At 42.0% G+C, this 25,490-nt stretch overlaps 1 protein-coding gene across 7 annotated transcripts in view; it reads left to right on the top strand.

Moving 5' to 3' along the window:
* The window catches only part of LOC134351924 (kinesin-like protein KIF19), a 167,688-nt gene that overhangs the window by 29,818 nt on the left and 112,380 nt on the right, over positions 1-25,490 (top strand). For 2 of the 7 annotated variants that reach the window (XM_063058847.1, XM_063058846.1), the window contains exons 3-6: positions 13,086-13,184; positions 17,348-17,435; positions 18,856-18,992; positions 23,554-23,679. In XM_063058847.1, coding sequence (XP_062914917.1) covers positions 13,086-13,184; positions 17,348-17,435; positions 18,856-18,992; positions 23,554-23,679 — 450 coding nt within the window. The other 5 variants (XM_063058848.1, XM_063058852.1, XM_063058849.1 and 2 more) reach the window with 5 other exon arrangements.

The raw sequence follows: 25,490 nt of genomic DNA, 5'->3' as shown, positions 1-25,490 counted from the left end.
AAAAGTACCCTTTATTGATCAATCGTATCACAAGTTTTGTCTGTAAAAGGTGAGTGAATGTGAGTACTTACGAATAATACAGGGCACAAATAGGAACACTAACTGGGTGCTCTAGATTTACAGCATCTGCTGAATATCTTGTGTTATATTTAGATTATGAAAGCATGCAGTCCTCTTTTATTGTCGTTTAGTAATGCATACATTACGAAATGACACAATATTTCCTCTGGTGTGATATCACAAAACACAAGACAGACCAAAACTGAAAAAACTGACAAAACCACATAATTATAACATATAGTTACAACAGTGCAACAATACTATAACTTGATGAAGAAGTCCATGAGCACAGTAAAAGTTCAAAGTCTCTCAAATGACCCACGTCTCACGCAGATGGGAGAAGGAAGAATTCTCCCTGCCATGCCGACCACAGTCCGACTCTGAGTCATTCGAAAACTTTGAGCTCTGATCAGCTCTCTGACACCGAGTACTGAGCGCCATCTCTGTCCAAACGATTCGACCTCAGTCTTGGTCGCCAACAGCTGGCAAAACCGGGGATTTTGAGGCCTACCCTCCGAAAGATTCCCAAACATGCAGTAACGACAGCAGCGAACGAGCGTTTCAGAAATTTCTCCAGATGTTCCTCTGTTCTTTCACGTCCATCTCCATCAAATCAGAATTGTCCACGGCCCCTATTTAACGGATACGATATCATTTTTCACCAGAGGGCTGCACATACGCGGTGCACTGCTCTCTCTCCTCCCGCCATATTGCATTCATTTCTTAGCTTATGGACAGGAGTGAGGAGCTAAAGGAAAGAGGATGAATATATATGAATATGAGTTAATGAGTTCAAGACTGGCAGTGATCCCAGAATCCCAATGATAGCCTTGTTCTGGAATACTAATTCTCAATTGTCATTAGATTAGTTGAGATTAATTTATTTTCATATACGCCAGGGTGCAATGAAATTCCTTGTTCGTATGAAGCTTACAGGGTAAGCGGTGCACATATGTGTTAACAAATGCAGTGACAGGCACAAAGCAGCAGAGTAGATCAGTACAAAGAAATTAAAGTGACAATAACAGAATTGCCGAGAAAGGTAGAGTTAAGAATCCAAGAATGCGACCACTCCACTGGGACGGGGATGTGTGACAGCCCCTTGTTAGATCATAATTTCCAATCCAATGCAAAGATTCCCAGTTTTGCCTGTATTTATTACTAAAAGTAAATAACCAGCTATAACTTGGCCTGAGAGCAAATATTTCTAATCAAAGTAATTTGTGTTGTACCATAATCTACCAATTAACGATTTAGATCATGTAAAAGCCCCCTTCTGTTGATCAGTTCACCAGCTGTGACAGTCCTGCTATTACATTGCTGCTGATTCTCAGACATTGCCTTTTCTCTTTATCAGAACATCCAAGCTGGCTGTAGATGTACGCTCACGGTCTGTCAAGGGCTTTCTTTCATTAAGTCTTCCAATGGTAACTGAGCAATTGTTTGAAGCCCTGAGCAAATAATGCTCCCCATAGATGCACTCAAATAGCCTCACATAATCAGTTTGTTCCAGTCTGCGAAAACAAGATCCATTTGTGTATCTGCAAGAGATTGTTCATCCCTTTAAATTCAGCAGAAATACTTGAAGATGCGTAGATTCTGCTTTTAATTTGTGCTGTAATATATGGAAGGAGAAAATAATATTGATGTAAAGTTTCATGGTTAAAGGGAGAAATTGGTAGGAGAATTAGAAAGAGTGAATACTATTCAATCCACGAACTTGTGTTGCAAAAGCATATTAACTCTCATTGTGAACTGAATGCAAAAATACATGATTTATCTGTTGAGTTGGAGTATATACTTTTGAATCATCCTCACACACTTGATGTCTGTGACATTTTAGTGACTGCCAGGCCATTTTTCATTCATGGATATAAAAAGCAGATTAAAATGAATGAACTGCGGCATTTTAAAATAGAAAACTCACTTGTACGTGAGCAAGAAACTTTCTAGCTTACCTGATGTGAATATAATTCTCAGAAGTATTTTTGCCTTTCTTGAGTGAAAACTGCAGAAAAACAAAAATTTATAGAAGAGAACGATGCTGGGTCTTCCTTAAAATTAGGCTGATTGTTGTGAAAAAGAAAATTTATTGAGATATAATATTCCTCTCATGTCTGCGTTTTTAAATTCCTCCAGAATGTTACTTTTCAGTAATCTCCAAGTTCCTTCAATTCTAATATCCAGACAATTCATGATTTTAACTGCTCCTGTCACTGGTGTCCTTACCTCATTCTGGGATTTCCTCCATAAAACATTTCACTTATGCCTCCCTGAATACTTTCCTCAAAACCTGAGACTTTTTAAAACATTGGTCAGTCCGCACTTGGAGCATTATGAGAAGCTTTGGGCCCCTAAAAGGGCATGACGGTAGTGTAGTGGTTAGTGTGACACTATTACAGCTCGAGGTCTTCTGGAGTTTGGAATTCAATTCTTCCACCATCTGTAAGGAGATTGTCTGTTCTCTCTGTGATTGCTTGGGTTTCCTCCAGATGCTTCGGTTTCCTCCCACAGTCCAAAGATGTACTGGTTAGTCGGTCATTGTTAGTTGTCCTGTGATTTGGCTAGTGTTAATTCTTTATTTATATTCATTAATATATGTTAGCTTGATCTTAGAGTAGGTTAAAAGGTTGGCACAACATCGTGGGCTGGAAGATTTGTGCTGTACTGTTCTATGTTCTATGCCCAGGAAATTAAATTGAATTAAATCAAATTGACTTTATTTCTTACATTCTTCACATACGTGAGGATTAAAAACCTTTATGTTATATCTCTATCTAAATCTGCAATGTGCAATTAATAGTAATTTGAAATAAATGGTTTGAACAACAGGACAGTTAATGTAGCATAGAAATACAATTGTACAAGATGGATGTTTTTCTTTACATCCTGTAGGAGAGATAGAAATGAAGTCCTTGAAAACATGAAAACCAGTCCCACTGCCATTATTATCTCTGGCCAAACTGTCCTCATGTGATTTTTCATTACTCACTCTACAAATGTTGCCCCATCAAAACAGAAAGCAGCTGTGGTGTGGAATGTTGTGAACAGGAAGACACATCCTTAGCAACAATAAATACAGATGAATGTTTTTCCAGCTATTGTTCTAACTTTGTATGGTTCGTTCTCCAAGTGTTTATGTTCAGCTTTCAGTGCTGTTTAACATAAATTCAGGAAAGTGTATCGTAAAGTTACTCTAATTTCCAATGGTAATTTGCAGCCTGTTGGCAGGATATTAACTCTTTGTTGGGGAGCTGTCATCATGAAGACAAATCAGCTGTAAACTCTGTTGGACCGGTTGCAGAGTTGGTAAAATCTAAAGGCTGATTTATACTTGTGCGTACTAGCTTACGCCACAGCCTACGCAAGGGGGCTACGCCGTTGTGAGTATTTATACTTGTGCGTTGGTGTGTCTGCATCTCTCTGCAATTCACCGCCAAAATGCTAGTTGGCGGTGGGGTTTCTATGCCACTGTGTTGAGTTTCTTCGTGTTGAAACTCAAACTTCAAACAATGGCGACTGAAACTGAAGGAGGGTGAATTTTCTGTGCTTGTCCGGCCACTGAGAGACATGGATGAGGAAATGCATTTCAAATATTTTCGGATGTCGGCAGGCAGATTTGACGATTCAGTTCATCGTCTCCAACCATTTATTTCACATCAGTTTACGCACAGTAAAATCAGAGACTGGCAATCACTATTCGAGTTTTGGCTTCAGGTGGAAGTCAACAGGCTGTAGCAGCTAGCTACAAACTGGCGTCAAGCACAGGGTCCTCCATAATTTCAGAGGTCTGTAAAGTTTTATAGAAAGCATTGCAGCCAGAGTTCCTTCCCTGCCCTCCAGTTGCCCAATGGGAAGCTATTGCAGCGTAGGAGGAAATGAGATGCTACCAAGCGGACCAATCACACTTGTTCGGTGTGAGTCGCCGCGACACGTAGTTACATTTTGGGAGAGGTGTGCGTTAGGCTACAGCATAGGGTTGGCGTAGAGTGCAGCGTAGGGTATGCGGCTACGCCATACCCGCGGCATACATTTGATGCACAAGTATAAATCAGCCTTAAGGGAAAAGGTAAAATACTAATATGCGCTGCATCTTTAAAGTAGATTATTTGTCACATGTACATCGAAGCAGCGAAATGAACTGCGCCATTTGCGTCAATGACTTACACTATCTGATGATGTGCAGGGGCGGCCACAAGAGTCGCTAACGTATCATGCCCACACTGACTATCCCTATCATGTAAATCTTTGGAATGTGGGAGTCCACCAAAACATCCAGAGAAAGTCCCTCACAGTCACAGTGAGAATGTACAAACTCCTTCAGGCAGCTGTGGGAATTGAACCTGGAATGTTAGTGCTGTAACAGCTACGCTACCATAACCCCCACCTGCACCCCCCCCGACAGTTCCATTGAAGTGTGCAACACAAGTCAGCAAATTCATGTCTATTCTACTGCTCCCTGCAAAATCTTTATCTAGTAATGAACTTCTCACAAGAACACCTGATCTCTATCCCAATCCTGATCAATTTTGCAATCTTGAAAATCCACCCCCCCCCCCACTGACAAAAGAGATGGTATACAACACCTTTCCCTCTTGCACTTCACAGGGAGCCGGTCTCTCAACCCTTCTGCAAGGTAGTCCTCATTTACGTCTGTGATCTCAGAGGACCGTGAGGATAAGCTTACAGAGCTGCCTGCACAGCTTTCAGAATCAGGCCCCTTCTGGTCTGCGCCTGTTGATAGGTGCTCTGCTGCTGACAAACTATTTCTCACTGCTGCATTACAGAAATAAATAAAACCTCAGCCTTCCTGGTATTTATGTTTAATGTAACCATAGTCTTCAGGGCTGGCAGGGTACACTGCTGCTTCACGGAGCTCTCCGAAAGTGGAGGCAGTCAGAAAGGGCACTCATACCCCTACAGCCACTTCCCTAGCAACTCTGCTAGAAATGCTCTTGCACAGAGAAGATGCAGCCTGCACACTCTATCCTTCCTCGGTTTGAGCAGGTTCTCCAGCTTCTGGAAGGACCTTTAATTCACATCCCATTACTAGAGCTTATCATTCCTTATCAACATTCCCCTGTAACACAAAGACTGCAGCTTGTATCATGGTATGACGCTTAAGGGCTACTTCACAAGGCCATCGCTGTGAGGAATGCTATTAGTAATTCTTAAAAACAGTATAGGCCCTATGGCCCACTATGTTGTACTGACCCTTCTACTCCAAGATCATTCTAATCCTTTCCTCCATCATCCATGTATCGATCCAGGAGTTTCTTAAATGCTCCTAATGTATCTGCCTCTACCACCACTTATAGCGAACTCTGTGTGAGGAACTTACCTCTGACAGACCACTGCCCCCCCCCCCCATGCTTTCTTCCAAACACCTTAAAATTATGCCTTCTGGTGTTAGCCATTTCCACCCTGGGAAAAAGTCTTTCTTTTCCACTCTATCTATGCCTTTTATCATCTTATGCACCTCTTTCAAGGCACCTCTCATCCTCTTTCGTTCCAAAGAGAAAAGCCTTAGCTCGCTCAACCTCTCCACATAAAACATACTCTCTAATCCAGGCAGCCTGAAACAGAATATTGTCACATGAGAGCCTGTTTTCAAATGGACAATAATGATTTTTGCAACCTTTGTCGAGCCTTTCAAAATAGCGTTAGTGAAGTTGCTGATGTTATTTCAACCTGTGCCTGGAAACCTGGCACAGAATAGATCTTTTAATATTAGACTTAAGTGAAATGATTATACTACTTAAGCTCTGAAAAAAAGCAGTAAAGTAAATTACCAGTTGCAAGGCAGACTCACAGACCTATGCACAAATTTAATCAAAGTAGTTTTGGGTCATTGTGACTTGGACAATGGACTAATGGTCATGAACTGAAGATTACAGTCAACGAACTGATGGAGTGCTTTAGGGAAATGTTTTCTTGCAGAGGAGTTAAGGGGTCACAATTGTCCTATTGGGAAGAATCAGCATCAGCTTCGTTATCACTGACATGATGTGAAATTCATTGCCTTGCAGCAACAGTGGCATAATATTACTATAAATTACAAAAGACATAGTGCAAATAAAAGGAATAATATGGTTCATGAACCATTCAGAAGCCTGATGGCAGAAGGGTAGAAGCTACTGTATACCTGAATTGTTACTGTTAGTCTTTAGGCTCCTGTACCTCTCCCCTAATGGTAGGAAAGTTAAGTGGGCATGTCCCAGACATCGAGTCTCCCCAAGGATAGATTCCACCTTCTCGAGGCACGGCCTGTTGAAGTTGTCCTTGATGGTGAGGAGGGTTGAGCTTGTGATGGAGCTCCAGTTCTCTGTTGCCTCTTTGGATTCTGTGCATTGGAGACTTCATATCAGGTGGTAGTGCGACCAGTCAGGATCTGCAGAAATTTGCAAGAGTCTTTAGTGACGTACTAAATCTCATTAAACTCCTAATGAAGCAGAGCTGCTGGTGTGCCTTCCTCATGAAGGCATCAATGTGTTGGGCCCAGGACAGACCCTCGGAGATGTTGACACTGGGAACTTGAAGCTGCTAATCCTTTCCAGTGCTGATCCCTCATTGAGGACTGATGCATGTTCTCATGACTTCCCCTTTCTAAAGTCCGCAGTCAATTCCTTGGTCTTAAGTGCGAGGCTGTTGACACAACACCACTCAACCATCTGATATATCTCACCGTTGTATGCTTCCTCATTGCAATCTAAGACAGTGATGTTGTCTGTGAATTTATTAATGGCATTTGTTTAGACAGACAGTCATGTGTGTAGAGAGAGGACAGTCATGTGCGTAGAGAGAAAATGGGCTAAGCACGCATCCTTGAGATGCACCTGTGTTGACTGTCAGCGAGCAGATGTTACCACTGATCCATACTGATTGTAGTCTCCCGAGGAAGAAGTCAAAGATCCAGTTGCAGAGGGAGCTACAGAGGCCCAGGTTTAGAAGCTTGGTGATTAATTCTGAGAGGGTGAAGGTAATGAATGCCAAGGTGTAATCGATAAACAGCAGCCTGACGTGCGTTTTGCAGTAGTGCAGGTGCTCCGAAGCAGGGTGGAGGGGCTGTTAGATTGCACCAGCTGTATACCTGTGGTGGTGAAAGGCGAGGGATGGAAATGGAATCCATAATCGTTCCTAAGTGGAAAGTGGAAACAGATTTGGAAATGTATAATTTTGTAGTTATGGGGGACAAGTAGAAGAATAAGCCTGATTAAGATTGGTGTTTCAAGAGCCTACACAGTGGCCTCTTTGTGTGTTTAAAATGCTATATACCAAACATAGAGTATCTATTGTTAACAGAAATGAAAGGTTACTGTGTTCTTCCATTCTTCCTTTCAGCCTAATGCAGTAACACTCAGTCTGAGTTACAATGACTAGAAACAACTTTGATTAAATTTGTCCATACGTTTGTGAGACTGCCTTATCAAATCTCTTTTCACACGAAAGCCTTATTCTTGGCTTGTCAAAATTCACACTTGACCAATTAAAAATTCTGTAGTGCGGATTCTATTGTTGGAAAATTGTACTTGATAGCATTGTTTATTGGAATCAGTCCTCGTTTCAAAGGGTGTAGTGATTACATCTAACAGGGCATAAGGTTTAAAATAATCAATAGCTTTATTATCCTTTCATTCATCACTTCCCCCTTCACATTTATTTCCACTCGTAATCTCTTTAACTTTGAAAAACAATTCACTGGGTGCCAGTGACTGTGGGTTAAATTACTCTGGTTCGAGCATGTTTAAACCTGCCCTCCTTTTGTCTTGACAGCTAAGAGTAATATTACAATGAAGTAATAAGGCAATGAATTATAAATAGGAGGTTTCTTCAAAGTAATTTATGAAGCATTATTGCCTTTGAACAATTCTTTTGTTCATCTGGCCTCAGTGATTTAACATCATGCTTAATTTTTCAATGTGTGAAGTCCATGAGTTTTATCGCTGTTTGAACCTCAGAATATGATCAGATTTTATGGAACCTTTGGAGTTAAATTATGAGCTTAAACTTCTTAATTCAAGCCACTGTCTTCCCTCGCAAGACTCCCTGGTTCCATACATCATTCCTCGGCTAGAGGGCAGGCAGACTATATATTTCCTGCTGTCAAGAATCTGCAGCGTGGCTTTGGAACTGTTCCAAAGGCAGCCAAACCACAGAGGTTTTAAAACTCAAGTCCAGTCCAACCCTCAGAGGGTCTGGCAATGTAAAATATAAATATTGTAAAATACCAGTGAAGGGACTAATGCAAAGTTAGCCATAAAAGGGAAAAGCAGTTCACATAAAATGTCATTCAAATGTTGAATAATATCAGGAGCCATGGTAACTCTATATAATATACTGGGAAAAAACAAATATTGAGAGGGAGAGACTATTTACTTGAAATAGATCCACTAATTATTGTGGTATCACAATAGGTAAGGTCATTTGGTACAATTTGTTGTTCAGTAAGGTTTGATGTTTGTCTTGCTGGACCCATTTTGGTTTTTCTTCTGGGTAAGTACAGAACCCTGGAGAGAATGGGCAACATGCTAGTCATTAGAAGGTAATTTGCCTTAACTGTCCCCAGCAGCACTTGAAGCAGGGTGCATAACACCCTGCAGCGGATGTTAACCGGTCCTTGTACAGCCGTGGTCATTTTAGTTGTGAGTTGGCTATTTGGAAACTCAGTAGTGCCTAGGGTGAAGTCATAGGATGCCACTGAATGGTCTTTTCATGAATGGAGACTCTTCCTTCACACACAGTACTACTGCAGAGACAGAGCATGTTCAAAGATTCATCGTGGAATTGAGAACCAGGGATGGAGGGTAGGTGGTTGGGTAGGGGCAGAGGGAGACCAATGTGAGGAGTGATTAGAATGAGGACTCAATTGGCAATGGGGAGTAGTGCTCAGGGCTGGGAATAAAGGACGCGGGAATTAGGTTGGATGAAGGTCGCAAGCTTGGATGGTATTGTTGGAGCAAAAGGAGGGTCTGACTGGTAAATAACTTAAAGGGATCGACCTTAGTTGTGTCCCTAACACTGGGCTGGAAACTGCCGAGGTGGGTCACCATTAAGTCACGCAGAATCTGCAGGTCCTGTCAATATCTATGTTTATAGCAGTGGCCTGTAGAAAGTGTATAAGTACCCTGAAACCATATCCAAGAGTCCCAGGATACCATTGTTTTTCTTTAGAATCTTTCGTGATTTCAGTAGAAGTTCATGGAGGACTTTGGAATAAATATTGTGAATTTCCTAATCCATGCTGTAAATCTTTAGTTTATGATCCTGTTTATGTCTTATAGATATTGGATCATATTGAGCACAAAACATGACATAATCTAATTTCTCAGCAGCTTTCTTGGAAATTAATAACTCATTGCCTAACTCAGGGAATTGTTTTAATTTATCTTCATTATTAACTGATCCTGTCAATATTACAATCATTGCTCTGATGCAGATTAAGGGAAATGTTTTCAGGAAAAGCAGTTACACATTTATCCTGGCAACACACACAAAATGCTGGAGGACTGAGCAGACCAGGCAGCTTCTATGGAAAAGAGTACAGTCGACATTTCGGGCCGAAACCCTTCAGCAGGACTGGAGCAAAATGAGATGAGGAGTAGATTTAAAAGGTGGGGGGTGGAGAGGGAGAAACACAAGGTGGTAGGTGAAACTGGGAGGGGGAGGGATGAAGTAAAGAGCTGGGAAGTTGATTGGTGAAAGAGATACAGGGCTGGAGAAGGGGGAGTCTAATAAAAGAGGAGAGAAGATAATGGGAAAAAGAAAAGGGGGGAGGAGAACCCAAGAGAGGCAAGGGCAGGCAAGGAGATAAGGTGAGAGAGGGAAAAGTGGATGGGGTATGGTGAGGGCTGTGGACATTACCAGAAGTTCGAGAAATTGATGTTCATGCCATCAGGATGGACGTTACCCAAACAGAATATAAGGTATTGTTCCTCCAACACTTATCCTGGCTTTTATTCAGTTAAGGCTAAAAATTGAATTACTTACCAAAACTAGGAATAAATCTTGAATGACTGAAGCATCAACCAAAGCAAATGGTTTAGGAACAACTTCTGCTACATTTTGCTTTGAAGAAAACCACTATGTTAACCTGAATAATAATGCTGAGATCATCCCATTTATGAATATTTCTATGGAATTAATTGTTTCTCATGATCAGTTTTAACATTTCTTCAGTAACCTCCTTGCATAGTTTGTGTGTAACCCACAGCTCTCCATAATGCTCAGGAAGTTTAAATCATCGGACTTGATAATCTGTTGGTGTTTCTGAATGTGGACAAGTCAGATGGTTTATGATGGATGAATGAGCTTTATGCTAGTGGACTTTATTGACTTAATTCAGAGACTTATTTTTAGGAAACACCATTGACTGAGACTCAGAATCATCAACAAGAAGCTGTAATTATACTACTTTTTTAACACAGGAAACAAGAGCATTATTGGAGTTAGATGCAAATTGGCATTCTGCCAAGAAGGAGACACAGAGGGTAACTAAAAGTGTGGTCAGTGAAATAAGTTTTAAGGAGAGCTGTCAAGATTCAGATTTACCTGGGAAAGAGCAAGGATAGAAAGGCACTTCCGCATTGTGTTCCAATTTGGATTCAGTACAATGCAATGCCATCAATAGAATTGATTTGAAGCCTTGTTGTGTGGATGTGATTCTGGCTGTATTGCTTCTCTGTCCGCATGTAGACTTAACAACCTTTGAAGGGTGTTAAGGTTATAAAAGGAGTATTGCAAATCAAGTTAGATTTAACATCACTGGGAACATGGATCTAATCAACTAAACAAAAAATGTGAAGATCCGCAGATGCTGGAAGTCCAAGCAACACACTCAAAATGCTGGAGGAATTCAACAGGCCAGGCAACGTCTGTGGAAAAGAGTAAACAGCTGACATTTCAGGGCAAGCCCCTTCATCAGGACTGGGAAAAAAAGATGATAAGTCAGTGTAAGAAGGTGGGGGGAGGGGAGGAAAAAATACAAGGTAGTAGATGATAGGTGAAACTGGGACAGGGGGAGGGGTGAAGAAAGCTGAGAAGTTGATTGGTGAAAGTGATAAAGGGTTGGAAAAGGGGGAATCTAATGGGAGAGGACAGCAGGCCATAGAAGAAAGGGAAGGGGGAGGAGCACCAGAGGGAGGTGATGGGCAGGTAAGGAAATAAAGTGAGAGAGGGAAATAGGAATGGGGAATGGTGAATGAGAGGGATCGTCCAATTACCAGAAGTTTGAGAAATCCATGTTTATGCCATCAGGTTGGAGGCTACCCAGATGGAATAACACGTGTTGCTCCTCCAACCTGAGTGTGGCCTCATCTTGGCAGTAGAGGAGGCTCTGGACTGACATGTTAGAATGGGAATGGACAGTAGAATCGAAATGCGTGGCCACTGGGAGATGTTGCTTTTTCTGGTGGAAGCTACAGAGAATTATGTGCTGGATGCAGAAGCTGGTGGGGTGGTAGGTGAGGACAAGAGGAACCCTATCTCTGGTGGGGTGGATTCCATCCCCTTCTTTCAATTCCTCATTGAGACACATCTGCTCTCAGGATGAGGCTTTTCATTCCAGAACTAAGGAGGTGTCCTTCTTCAAAGAAAGGAGCTTCCCTTCCTTCACCATCAATGCCATCGGCAACTGCATCTCTTCCATTTCATTCACATCTGCCCTCACCCCATCCTCCTGCCACCCCACCAGGGATAGGGTTTGTCTTGTCCTCACTCATCACCTCACCAGCCTCCATCCAGCACATAATTTCCTATAACTTCGGCCATCTATAAAGGGATCCCACCACCAAGCACATCTTTCCCTCCCCCCAACTTTCTGCTGTCTGCAGGGATCACTCTCTACGTGACTCCCTTGTCCATTCATCCCTCCCCGCTGATCTCCCTCCCGGCGCATTCTTGCAAGCGGAACAAGTACTACACCTGCCCTTACACCTCCTACCTCACTACCATTCAGGGCCCCAAACAGTCCTTCCAGGTGAGGCGATACTTCGCCTGTGAGTCTGTTGGGGTCATCTACTGTTTCCGGTGTGGCCTCCTGTATATCGGTGAGATCTGATGTAGATTGGGAGACTACTCCACTGAGCACCTACACTCCGTCCGCCAGAAAAAGTAGGATCTCCCAAAGGCCATCCATTTTAATTCTACTTCCCATTCCCATTCTGACATGTCGGTCCATGGCCTCCTCTACCGTCATGATGAAGCCACACTCAGGTTGGAGGAGCAACACCTTATATTCCACCTGGTTAGCTTCCAACTTGATGGCATGAATATCAATTTCTCGAAATTTTGGTAATGGCCCATCCCTCTCCTTCACCATTCCCCGTTCCCATTTCCCTCTCTCACCTTATCTCCTTATGTGCTCACCACCCCCTTCCATGGGCTTCTGTCCTCTCCTATCAGATTCCCCCTTCTCCAGCCCTTTATCTCTTTCACCAATTGACTTCCGAGCTCTTTACTTCACCCCTCCCCCTCTCCCAGTTTCACCGATCACCTACTAGCTTGTATTTCTTCCTCCCTTCCCCCCCCCCACTTACTCTTACTTCTCATCTTTTTCTCCAGTCCTGATGAAAGGTCTCAGCCAGAAGCGTCAACTGATGCTGCCTGGCCTGCTGAGTTCCTCCAGCATTTTGTGTGTATAACTAAATTAAAATATGGCCTCAGCCTTTAATGTAGAATAGTGTTACCCGAAATTCAGTAGAGATGAGAGGAAGTGCTTCTAACGTGAAGGCTGGTAACATCAGAGAGGATGTTAAAATGAGCTTTATTTGCTTGGTGTGTACTGACTGAGGTGGAGTGTGTAAGTGGAGTTAAATTCTGGTTGCATTTCTGACATTGCACCATGACCCACCATTTTAACCAGGCGCAAAGGAAAAATGAGCCACGTGTCTTGTGAAGGTGGCACTTGTACGAACGGACTGCCCTTGAGTTGTATCATTGTCTTGCTGCAGTTTTGAAAGGTATACTCAGCTGATAATTTAGAAGTCGATTGATTTTGAACCCATTCTTTTCTGTGTTTTCTTCTGCAGATGGTGGTTTTGATGGATCCAGATGACATCTTGCGAGCTAATCGGTCCCGTGAAAGAACGTTTATGTTTGACATGGTATTTGATAATAATTCCAGTCAGGTATTCTGCTTACTATTTTGAAATGTCTTAACTGCTACATCACCAAAACTTTGCAGTTCTTAGCAGTGGCTGAGAAGAAGTGATGAGTTTCCCTTTTGTTATTTTAATGTAATGTTGTTAGGCAAAAGATAACTGTAAACATAGTTATTGTTCTTGGTTTCTCAAATGATGTTAAAAAGACATGCAAATTGGTTTTAATGAAACTACAGTGTTTCCTTCAAAAATTAATTTGAGATCACAGATATCAGCACTTGTCATTGTGAAATGTTTGCACTCTTTGTCAGATAGATTTTATTGGAACAACGCCTCCTTGTTCCAAAGTCATGTAATAGAACCATGTTTGTAATCACACACCATGAATCGTGACGGTCTCTTTGAGATGGGCTTTCAATTAGTGCTGATATTCTCAGCCCAGTGCCCCTTGGATTGAGTCTTCAAGTTATTGCTCTTAGAACCCAGAGATCCATCAGAGCCAAGACTTTCAATTTTTGCAAACTGCACTGGAATCTAACTCTGTCCCCTGGGCTGCCTTGTGTATGGTTACTGAGCAAGAATCGATTTGATTTGATTCAATTTGATTCGTTTCAATTCAATTCAGTTCAATTTTCCAGTACACAGGAATAAAGGAGAACAAAATAATGGTTACTCCGGATCTGATGCAGCACAAAAAAAGGCCACAGAAGATAAAGAACACAATAATGAAAAAAACACAATAGATATAAATACATAAGATTGCTTATATCCATAGATTGATGTACAGTACGTCGATAAAGTGACATTAGAGACAGGAATGGCAATACATAATGAGACTGACAGGAAATAAAAAAGTAGAGCCTGCTGGGGTGTGGACGGGTGGGTTAGTAGGTGGAAGTGTTGGTCAGCCTTACTGCTTGAGGAATGTAATTGTTTTTGAGTCTGGAGGTCCTGGTGTGGGTGCTACAGAGCCTCCTCCCCGATGGGAGTGGGACAAATAGTCCAAATGAAGTGTGGACGGGGTCCTTCATGATGTTACTGGCCCTTTTCTGGCACCTTTCTGTTTATATGTCCTTGATGATGGTAGAGTTACGTGTTAAAATTACACGTCTTGTTTCTGGATCCCCTTAATGCCTTCACTAAGTCTATGCTGAATTGAGGGATTGCCTGTCTCTTATCAAGAAAACAAGATCAAAACCATAATCTGATAAGCATTGCTGCAACCAAAATAGTTTTGTTTTTAAATTGGTGTTTACACTGGAGACTGGATCAATCTGTCTCTCTCGTCACCTACAATTGTCAGAGTGATAATATTAATTTAATCATCTGCTCTAAAGATAGTTTCTAGTTGTCAGTGCTATTTTAACAGTTTCTTAATTAATCTCTATTTACCAATAATTGCGCAATTTCACTATTGTGAATAATAAAGAAAACATCTGCAAAGTTTGAAGTTCTTTAGTAGGAAAGATGTTAATATGGTTTAAAAGTTTAATGTTGCATCTGAGTTCATATTGCAGTTTCAATAACGCATTAAAATGATGCCTTTAATAAAGTTAATCATCCAAAGGTGCTTCACAACATTTGACACTGAATAAAATAATGAAAGAAGAAGGTTTCAAGGACACCCATTAATGGAGGAGAATTGGAAATGTGGAGAGGTTTAGAATTGTGGAGTTTAATATCACTGCAATGGAGGGTGCAGCTGCTAGCATTGACCTAAGGGACAGCTGATACCGAGTGCCAAGTGGAATTATTTTCTGTTTTCTGCGCTGAAATCTCTTGGGTGAATATGAATACATCCATCACTTCCAGCTCTTCTTTCCAAGTCCCTGCTGTATTTAACTCTGCTTTATGTTTCCACATTTTTCCGTATGCTCATGACATAATCTTTGCTAAAGAGCGAATGTGAACTTGTGCTCCTGGATGTGTAAGTGAACCATTCACGCGAAGTGAGTCATCTGTCAGTGAATGAAAGTAGGAGACTCTACAAAGTCAGAACATTCTTCACACCTTGGCCAGTATCGAAGAGCAGATGGGTAAAGTTGGAAGTTCATCGGCTAAGGAAGCTCATCTGTGGACCTGAGTGAATACACCATGGCTGTCACAGACTTTATTAAAACAGTTGTAGACAAGGGTGTCCCCACAAAATCATTCAGAGTCTTTCCCAACCAGAAGTCCTGGATGAACCATGAGATCTACAGGCTACTGAGGCCCTGTTAAGAAGCATTCAAATCAGGTGACCATGAAAGTTACAAGAGGTCCAGGTATGATCTCCGGAAAGCCTTCTCATGGGTGAAGTGGCAATTCTGGACTAAAATTCAATCAACAAAGGAAGCTCAACACTTGTAGCAGGGCTTGAACACTATCACTTTTTATAAAGTAAATCAGTGACAAAGGCGACAACAGGGCTTCTCTTCCAGATGAGCTGAATGCCTTCTATGCTCACTTTCACAGCCAAAACATGGAGGAACCATCCCGGACTGCCATAGCCCAATAATCCTGTGATTTCAGTCTCTGAGGACTTCAGGGTGGTGAACCCACGAAAAGCATCTGGCCCAGACGGGTTACCTGGCCAAGTACTAAAGACCTGTGCTGATCAACTGGCTGGAGTGCTCACTGAGATCTTTCACCTCTCGCTTCAGCAGTCTGAGGTACCCACCTGCTTCAAGCCAGCTTCAATTACACCAGTAACTAAGAAGAATGTATTAACCTGCCTCAATGACTATCGTCCTGTAGCACTTACGTACACAGTGATGTAGAGTTTTGAGAGGTTGATGATGAAACATATCAACTCCAGCCTGAAACTGAGATCTGTTCCAATTTGCTTACAGAAGCAACAGGTCCACAGCAGATACCATCTCATTGTCTCTTCACTCAACCCTGGAACATTTGGACAGCAAAGGTGCATACTGTCAGGATAATCTTTATCGACCACAGCTTGGCATTCAATACCACCATCCCCTCAAAACTAACCAATAAGCTTCAAGGCCTTGGTCTTAATACCTCCTCGATTTCCTCACTTGCAGACCCCAGTCAGTTCAGATTGGCAACAACATCTCCTCCACAATCGCCATCAGCACAGGTGCACCACAAGGCTCTGTGTTTAAACCCCTGCTCCACTCACTTTACACTTATGGCTGTGTGGCTAAGCACAGCTCTAATGCCACATTCAAGTTCTCTGATGACACCACTGTCGTAAGCCATATCAAAGGTGGTGCCAAATCAGCACATTGGAAGGAGATTGAAAATATGGCTGAGTGGTGTCATAACAACAGCTTCTTACTCAATATCAGTAAAACCAAGGAGCTGATTGTTGACCAGGAGGAAACCAGAGGTCCATGAGCCAATCCTCATCGGAGGATGGGAGGTGGAGAGTGTCAGCAGCTTTAAATTCCCCAGTGCTATTATTTCAGCTGACCTGCCTCGGGCCCAGCATGTAAATGCAATTACAAAGAAAGCACACCAGTGCCTCTACTTCCTTCAGAGTGACATCTAAAACTTTAAGACCTCTTCAGATGTACAGTGTAGAGTGTTTTACCTGGTTACGTCACAGTCTGGTATGGAAACACCAAAGCTCTTGAATGGAAAATCCTACAAAAAGTAATGGGTACACCCAGCCCATCACGGGTAAAGCCCTCCCCACCAGTGAGCATACCTACATGAAACGTTGCAGGAAAGTAGCAATCGTCATCAGGTACCCTACCACCCAGGCCGTGCTCTCTTCTCACTGCTGCCATCACGAAGAAGGTACAGGAGCCTCAGGACTCACACCACCAGCTTCAGAAACAGTTATTACCCCTCAGCCATCAGGCTCTTGAACCAAAGTGGATAACTTCACTGAACTTCACCTACTCCATCATTGAACTCTTCCCACGACCTATGGACTCACTTTCAAGGACTCTTCATCTCATGTTTTCGATATTTATTGCTTATTTATTTATTGTTATTATTTCTTTCTGTCTGTATTTGTACAGTTTGCTGTCTTTTGAAACTGATTGAACACCCAAGTTGGTGCGATCTTTCATTGATTCTATTATGGATTTATTGAGTATGCCTGCAAGAAAATGAATCCCAGGGTTGAATATGGTGACATATATGTACTTTGATAATAAATTTACTTTCAACTTAAGGGCATAAGAACTGATCTCTATTACTGCAGATATGACAACTATTTTGCCTATCGCTTTTAGGAAGACGTTTACTTGGCCACTACAAAGGACCTGATTAAAGGAGTCATCTGTGGATACAATGCTACAGTGTTCGCCTATGGACCTACAGGTGGTGTGACATCTAATTTTAACGCACAGTTTATTTATTTGAAGTTCAGTTCCATTGTGTTATGTTTTCACATACCGAAGTATTTTTATTTGAAGGAAGAATCATATATAGAATTCTAGAATTATACAATGAGTGCCTTTGAAACCCAACCTAAGGGCAGCATCTCTGAGGATGAATCTAATGAAATGTTAGCCTGAATGATATATTCAAGCCCTAGAGTGGGTTTTAAATCCATGACTGGAATAACCAACTGATCAGAATGACACTGGGAAGCTGTGAGAGGGAATATTAAATCATAAGAGCTAGATCATTAGAATGTAAAGAAAACTAAATGGCTTTAGCTGGTGTGGGTTTGTCTACCCCAGTGCATGACTACGTGGGTCAGGCTAGTTGGACCACTGAATTTCCAGTCCCACACATTTGAATGTTTGGGAAAGTAAGACTGATTAGATAGATAGATACTTTATTGATCCCAAAGGAAATTACAGTGTCGCAGTAGCATTACAAGTGCACAGATATACACGTATTAGAAAAGAAGTAAGAAAGAATACAAAGTAAGTTACTTCAAACAGTCTAACAGGAGGGGGTCATCACTTACCCGGCTCTAGATTCACTCATTATAGAGCCTGATAGCTGAGGGTAAGAATGAGCTCATATAACGTTCTTTGGAGCAGTGCAGTTACCTTAGTTTAGTACTAAAAGTGCTCCTCTGTTCAGTCAAGGTGGAAAGCAGAGAGTGAGAAACATTGTCCAGAAGAAGATATAAATTAAAAAAAAGAAATCTTGGCATCTATGGAGGGGGATGATGAGAATGTAGTTTCCTGAAAATATAATTGATGTCATCCTTTCATTTGCCAAAACACATGAAAACAAATGAGCAGCACACAGAAAATACTGGAGGAACTCAACAGGTCAGGCAGCATCTACAGAGGGGAATAAACAGTCCATGTTTTGGGCCCTTCATCAAGTCTGACAAGGAAGGGGGAAGAAACCAGGGTAGGAATGTGAAGGAGGGGAAGGAGTACAAGCTGCCTAACCTGCTGAGTTCCTCCAGCATTTGTGTGTATTGCTCTGGATTTCCAGCATCTACAGAATCTCTTGTGTTTATAAAAACAAGATATCTCTAGTCTTTGGAAAAATGCACTCCAGTCCATTGTTGGAATCCTGAAATTCATTTATCCCTTTAAAGGCTTATCTATAGTTATCTTATAAGAAATCTGTCTTCCCTTTGACCCTGGTATCGACCAGCCATATTTGACCCCGGCACTGACCATCCATATATGACCCTGGCATTAACCAGCCATATTCGATGCTTATATTGTGGACAAGGTTGTTGCCTAAAAATCTGGAAAGCTTATTCTCACAGGCGGGTGAATTGGCGGCAAATAATGGAAATTTATTCAAACTTTATTTCACACAGGAGCTGGTAAAACCCACACCATGCTTGGGATGGACTGCAAACCCGGAATCTATATCCAAACACTGAATGATCTATTCCAGGCAATCGAAGCCAACAGTGAAAACATGCTCTATAGTGTCTCAATGTCTTACTTGGAGGTAAATCGAAGGCAAATTAATCAGAATTTTTGATGGATAGGAGTGCTTTAGTGACACTGTTATTAAATACAAATTTATTTCTCAGATAGAGCAGGTAGGTCCCATCAACTGTCCAGCTCTTGACTCCATCCCTCCCCCTCCTGTCTTCTCCTATCATTTCGGATCTCCCCCTGCCCCTCCCACTTTCAAATCTCTTACTAGCTCTTCTTTCAGTTAGTCCTAACGAAGGGTCTTGGCTTGAAACGTCGACTGTACCTCTTCCTGGCCTGCTGTGTTCACCAGCAACTTCTGTGTGTGTTGCTTGAAATTCCAGCATCTGCAGATTTCCTCATGTTTGAGGTCCCATGTTTGACTTCTGTGTTAGCCTGCTGCTGCATTTGTCCTGAGCACCTCCTAGTTGAGGAGTACTTGGACTCCCGCTCCTGTACAAGCTGGATAACTGCAGGATCAGGACTGACTGCCATGCCCCCAGTCAGAATGCAATATTTGTGCTAAGAGACAAAGAAAAGCTCCTTGAAACTTGGGTTGAAATTTGAGTTGAATGTTCAGTGTGACTGAAGAGTTCAATACATTTGAAAATACTGGCCATTAGCAGTTGTAATTGAACAGTAGCTGGTACTTCCTGGGAGTTAGAAAGGGAGATGCTCACAAAAGTGAAGATCATTTGTACTCCCAGTATTTGTCACTAAATGTTTGTGTAAGAATTTGTTCATGGTTGCTTGCACTTACAAGCATTGGTACTTGATACTCTGATTTCAGAAACTGCTTTCATTGACATAAGTTTCTATCACATATGCATGTTTTTTTAAAGTATGCAAAGACTTAATGTCTTTTCAGATATGATTATCAACAATTGATATTGCAAGAGTCTTGCTGGCCCGAAACGTCGACTATATTCTTTTCCATAGATGCTGCCTGGCCTGCTGAGTTCCTCCAGCATTTTGTGTGCGTTGCTTGGATTTCTAGCAAGTGCAGGTTTTCTCTTGTTTGTGATTGGACAACTGGTATCCTGTTGTTTATTTCTGCTAATTTCAATCCCTCCCCAGAAATAAAGAACAAATATGTATTCTATGGCAATTTAACACCTCCTCAAATTGAAGTATTTTATAACAAATAAATTAACTTGGAATGCAATTATTATTGTCTAGGTATGTGCAACAGCCCACTGACACATTATAGTCCATAAATATTGAATACACACTCAGTGGCCACTTTATTAGGTACAGGAGTGGAACCAAGAGTGGTCTTCTGCTGCTGTAGCCCGTCCACTTTAGGTTTGACGTTAGAGATGCCCTTCTGCGCACCACTGTTGTAACGTATGGTTATTTGAGTTACTGTTACCTTCCTGTCAGCTTGAACAAGTCCGAGCATTCTCCTTGGCCTCTCTCATTAACAAGGTGTTTCACCCACGGAACTGCCGCTCACTGAATGCTTTTGTTTTTCACACCATTCTTTATAAACTCTAGAGACTGTTGTGTGTGAAAATCCCCGGAGATCAGCACTTTCTGAGATAGTCAAAAATCCCATCTGGCACCAACAATCATTTCACGGCTAAAGTCACTTTAATCCCATTTTTTCTCCATTCTGATAATGGGTCTGAACAGCAACTGAACCTCTTGACCTTGTCTGCATGCTTTTATGTATTGAGTTACTGCCGTATGATTGGCTATTAGATATTTGCTTTAATGAGCAGGTGTACTTAATAAAATGCCCACAAAGTATATAATTGAGCAGATACATTTGATGTTATTTGAAGGACAAATGTTGAACAGCATTCCGCAGAATTCTCTACCTTTCTGTTCATGATGATAAAGGATTTTTTAATATATACTTCTTGCACAGAATAGGCTCAAGATAAACTCTTGAGGAACAAGGCCCCAACAAGTCATCACCTTTATCCTTGCACTGAAATGTGAGTTTATTGCTCAGTATGTTTTAAATGTATAACAGATTGCAAAATACAGGTTGGTACCATTGCTTTATGGAATAGTTCAGTTTTGGTGACATGCAAGTGAGCTTGAGCTGCAATGTTATAAATCTAAAGCAACTTTGAGCAGAGTCTGCAACCCAATCAACAACTGAGCCCGAAGAATTTGCTAGTCATATGTTCCGCTCATCAAAAATGTTAGTAAAATTGCCAAGGGAAACAAAATATGGCCAGGAAACAGAAGTTAACACATTCTGAACTTGTAGGTTCTCGTCATGGATTGGATTTAGTGAGCAGCTTATTTTGGTTCTATGTTTCCAGTTCATTTTATTCTTTGAGCTATCTGAATTCATTACAAACATCTTGATTTCAAAATTAGCAGGTATATTTTAAGTAGGTTTTCAAAATTATGTTTAGATTTGATTAAACCACGAGTTCTAATCAAGTATGCGAAGAGCAAGAGGATAAGACATGACAGAATAGGACCAATCAAGTGTGACAGTGGAAAAGTGTGTCTGGAACCAGAGGAGATGGCAGAGGTACTTAATGAATACTTTGCTTCAGTATTCGCTACGGAAAAGGATCTTGGCGATTGTAGGGATGACTTGCAGCGGACTGAAAAGCTTGAGCATGTAGATATTAAAGAAGAGGATGTGCTGGAGCTTTTGGAAAGCATCAAGTTGGATAAATCACCGGGACTGGAAGGGATGTACCCCAGGCTACGGTGGGAAGCGAGGGAGGAGATTGCTGAGCCTCTGGCGATGATCCTTGCATCATCAATGAGGACAGGAGAGGTTCTGGAGGATTGGAGGGTTGCGGACGTTATTCTTTTATTCAAGAAAGGGAGTAGGGATAGCTCAAAAAATTATAGGCCAGTGAGCCTTATTTCCGTGGTTGGTAGGTTGATGGAGAAGATCCTGAGAGGTAGGATTTATGAAATTTGGAGAGGCATAATATGATTAGGAATAGTCAGCATGGCTTTGTCAAAGGCAGGTTGTGCCTTACGAGCCTGATTGAATTGATTGAGGATGTGATCAAACACATTGATGAAGGTAGAGTCGTTGATGTAGTATATATGGATTTTAGCAAGGCATTTGATAAGGTACTCCTTGCAAGGCTTATTGAGAAAGTAAGGAGGCATGTGATCCAAGGGGACATTGCTTTGTGGATCCAGAACTGGCTTGCTCACAGAAGGCAAAGAGTGGTTGTAGACGGGTCATATTCTGCATGGAGGCTGGTGACCAGTGGTTTGCCTCAGGGATCTGTTCTAGGACCCCTACTCTTTGTGATTTTTATAAATGACCTGGATGAGGAAGTGGAGGGATGGGTTAGTATATCTGCTGATGACACAAAGGTTGGGGGTGTTGTGGATAATGTGGAGGGCAGTCAGAGTTTATAGCGGGACATTGATAGGATGCAAATCTGTGCTGAGAAGTGGCAGATGGAGTTCAACCCAGATATGTGTGAGGTGGTTCATTTTGGTAGGTCAAATATGATGGCAGAATATAGCATTAATAGAAAGACTCTTGGCAGTGTGGAGGATCAGAGGGATCTTGAGGTTCAAGTCCATAAGACACTCAAAGCTGCTATGCAGGTTGACTATGTGGTTAAGAAGGCATACGGTGCATTGGCCTTCATCAATCGTGGGACTGACTTTAAGAGCCGAGAGGTAATGTTGCAGCTATATAGGATACTGGTCAGACCCAACTTGGAGTACTGTACTCAACTCTGATCGTCTCACTACAGGAAGGACTTGGTAACCATAGAAAGGGTGCAGAGGAGATTTACAAGGACGTTGCCTGGATTGGGGAGCATGCATTATGAGAATAGGTTGAGTGAACTCGGCCTTTTCTCCTTGGAGCGACGGAGGATGAGAGGTGGCCTGATAGAGGTGTATAAGATAATGAGAGGCATTGATCGTGTGGATAGTCAGAGGCTTTTTCCCAGGGCTGAAATGGTTAGCACGAGAAGGCACAGTTTTAAGGTGCTTGGAAGTAGGTACAGAGGAGATGTCAGGGGTAAGTTTTTTTACGCAGAGAGTGGTGAGTGTGTGGAATGGTCTGCCGGCGGCGGTGGTGGAGGCGGAAACAATAGGGTCTTTTAAGAGACTCCTGGATGGATACATGGAGCTTAGAAAAATAGAGGGCTATGGGTAAGCCTAAGTAGTCCTAAGGTAAAGGCATGTTCGGCACAGCTTTGTGGGCCGAAGGGCCTGTGTTGTGCTGTAGATTTTCTATGTTTCTTTTCTATGAGTTTTGGAGAGTTATTTTGCTCAAGTTGGAGGAGAGGCAAGGGGCTTATCTCTTTCTAATGCTGATGTGCATTACTGGATACCTGTCAGGATGTGGCTCACCGAACTTCCCTTAGCTTGCGTATACCAATGTTAACATTTCCTCTATCATCTAATACTGCACCCATTATGGAGCAATCCTAATACACGCCAGGTTTTACAGTTCAGTCCAAAGGGACCCGAGTAGCTTTGGAATTAAGTTTAAAGTTTAATCCTTTCCCTTACTTTGGAATGCTGCCTACTGTGTTGAAGTCAAAGCTGGGCAATACTAGGTGATTAAGAATGTTTAATTAGTAACAGTGTTGATGAATTACACAGTTTTTCAGTTTCCTTTTTCATTTCAGATTTATAATGAAATGATCCGTGACCTGTTGAACCCTTCCTCAGGGTATCTAGATTTGAGGGAAGACTCCAGGGGTGAGATCCAGATCGCTGGAATCACAGAATTCTCAACCAGCAACGCAATGGAGGTATGGCCCAAAAGATTAGTTGCCGCAGGCACAAAGATGAACAGGGCAGGCAAAGTGCCAGCCTCAGTAGACTTTCACCAATTTCGACAGACCTTTATGTTAGAGAGGTGAGAATGGAAAGGAACCATATGCAGCTAAACTTGGAATTGGCTTTCCTGTAAATCATTTTATTGATTCAAAGTTCGGCAGCGCCTATGTGATTTCACAGTTGTAAATACCGAACACATCAGTCATTCATCTAATCCATGCCTGTGTTATTGGTTGTCATCGCTGACATTCAAAGCATTGAAGGTATATCCCTAGCACCTACCATTGTTGGCTTTGGTGATACAGCTGATGATTAGAGGCTTGCTTTGACATTTCTGCTGTACTTTATGCTAGAGGTCATATCGATGCAGGAGTTAAAGAGTACAGAGCTTGTATCTGCCAGAACTATACAGAGAGCAGGTAAATAATGCTAATTACAGTGCAACTTTGACATAATGCCAGCCTGCCTTTTTGGAGCTTTTCTTATCACCTTACTGAATATGTATTAAGCAGCAGGAAGTTCCCTGGCCAGTGCTATTTAAGTGGAGAGACCACAATTACTTATGGTGTACTTGTTGGTACAATTGCATCTATCTGCTCTTTTCAGCGGTTGTTTCTATTTGCCTAAGTATACAGGGTGTGTTGTGCCAAGTGATAAAGGACTTTGTCCTAGTTCAAGATTTCTGCGTAAAACGTCCCCTTGGTGTAGGTAGAGGGTAGGAGAGGATACTGCTGGAAGAACTGAATGAAAGGTACTTGGCAGAAGACATGCCTGCCCAGCATGTTCAAGGAGCTACTCTCTGACTGAAACCTCGGCGAGGAAACGTGTTGGAGTACCTGCGCATCAGTAAGGACATCCTTGTTGAAAGGTGCCACCAGCTGAAAAATCAGTGGAGCAGGCATTACATTGTCAGTGGTTGTTAAGATTACTGTAGCAAATAGTACATGTAAGGTTTATATTTCAGCTGGAGATATTTGCCATCTATCATCATTTGCCCTTGACTGAATGGAAATCTCTTCTCTCACACTTTGTTCTAAGGCATTTTATTCTGTCAAGGACTGTAGGCTTTTCCATGGTGCAATCACTAGCCCACTTCTCCACAACAGGTTATTTAGGTGCCATGTGTCAATTTTGCGATGCGCTGCTGTGGTATGAACAAACACACTGAAACAAATGGTGTAATCCCCACTACCCTGGCTTTCATGGTGCCTTCATTTCACAGTGGAGTGCCAGTGCTATTTTAACCACCATGATAAATCAAAGGCTGGCTACCAGGCAGCAACATTACCCAATGAAAGGATGGATAATGACTGTGAACTCTGTGCTGGATATACACCCAAGGGCCACTTTATTAGGTAAATTCTGTACAAATATACTGAGTGTACGCTCATAGTCTTCTGCTGCTGTAGCCCATCCATTTCAAGGTTCAACATGTAGTATGTTCAGAGATATTCTTCTGTATATCATTGTTGTAATGCACAGTTATTTGAGTTACCATTGCCTTTCTGTCGACACCAACCAACCTGGCCTTTCTCCTCTAACCTCTCTCATTAGCAAGGTGTTTTCTCCTACAAAACTGCCATTCACTGGATGTTTTTTGTTCTTGTGCCATTCTCTGTAGCCCCCAGCTGTCCATGAGGGCTGTTGTGCATGAAATTCCCAGATTAGCAGTTTTTGAGATACTCAAACCACCCTGTCTGGCGTCAACTGTCATTCCATGGTCAAAGTAACTTTAATCACATTTCTTCCCCATTCTCATATTTGGTCTGAACAACAATTAAAC

This window comes from Mobula hypostoma, chromosome 9 (genome assembly GCF_963921235.1).
Source record: "Mobula hypostoma chromosome 9, sMobHyp1.1, whole genome shotgun sequence".
Classification (NCBI taxonomy): Eukaryota; Metazoa; Chordata; class Chondrichthyes; order Myliobatiformes; family Myliobatidae; genus Mobula; species Mobula hypostoma.
This window is presented reverse-complemented; position numbering and strand designations above follow the sequence as displayed.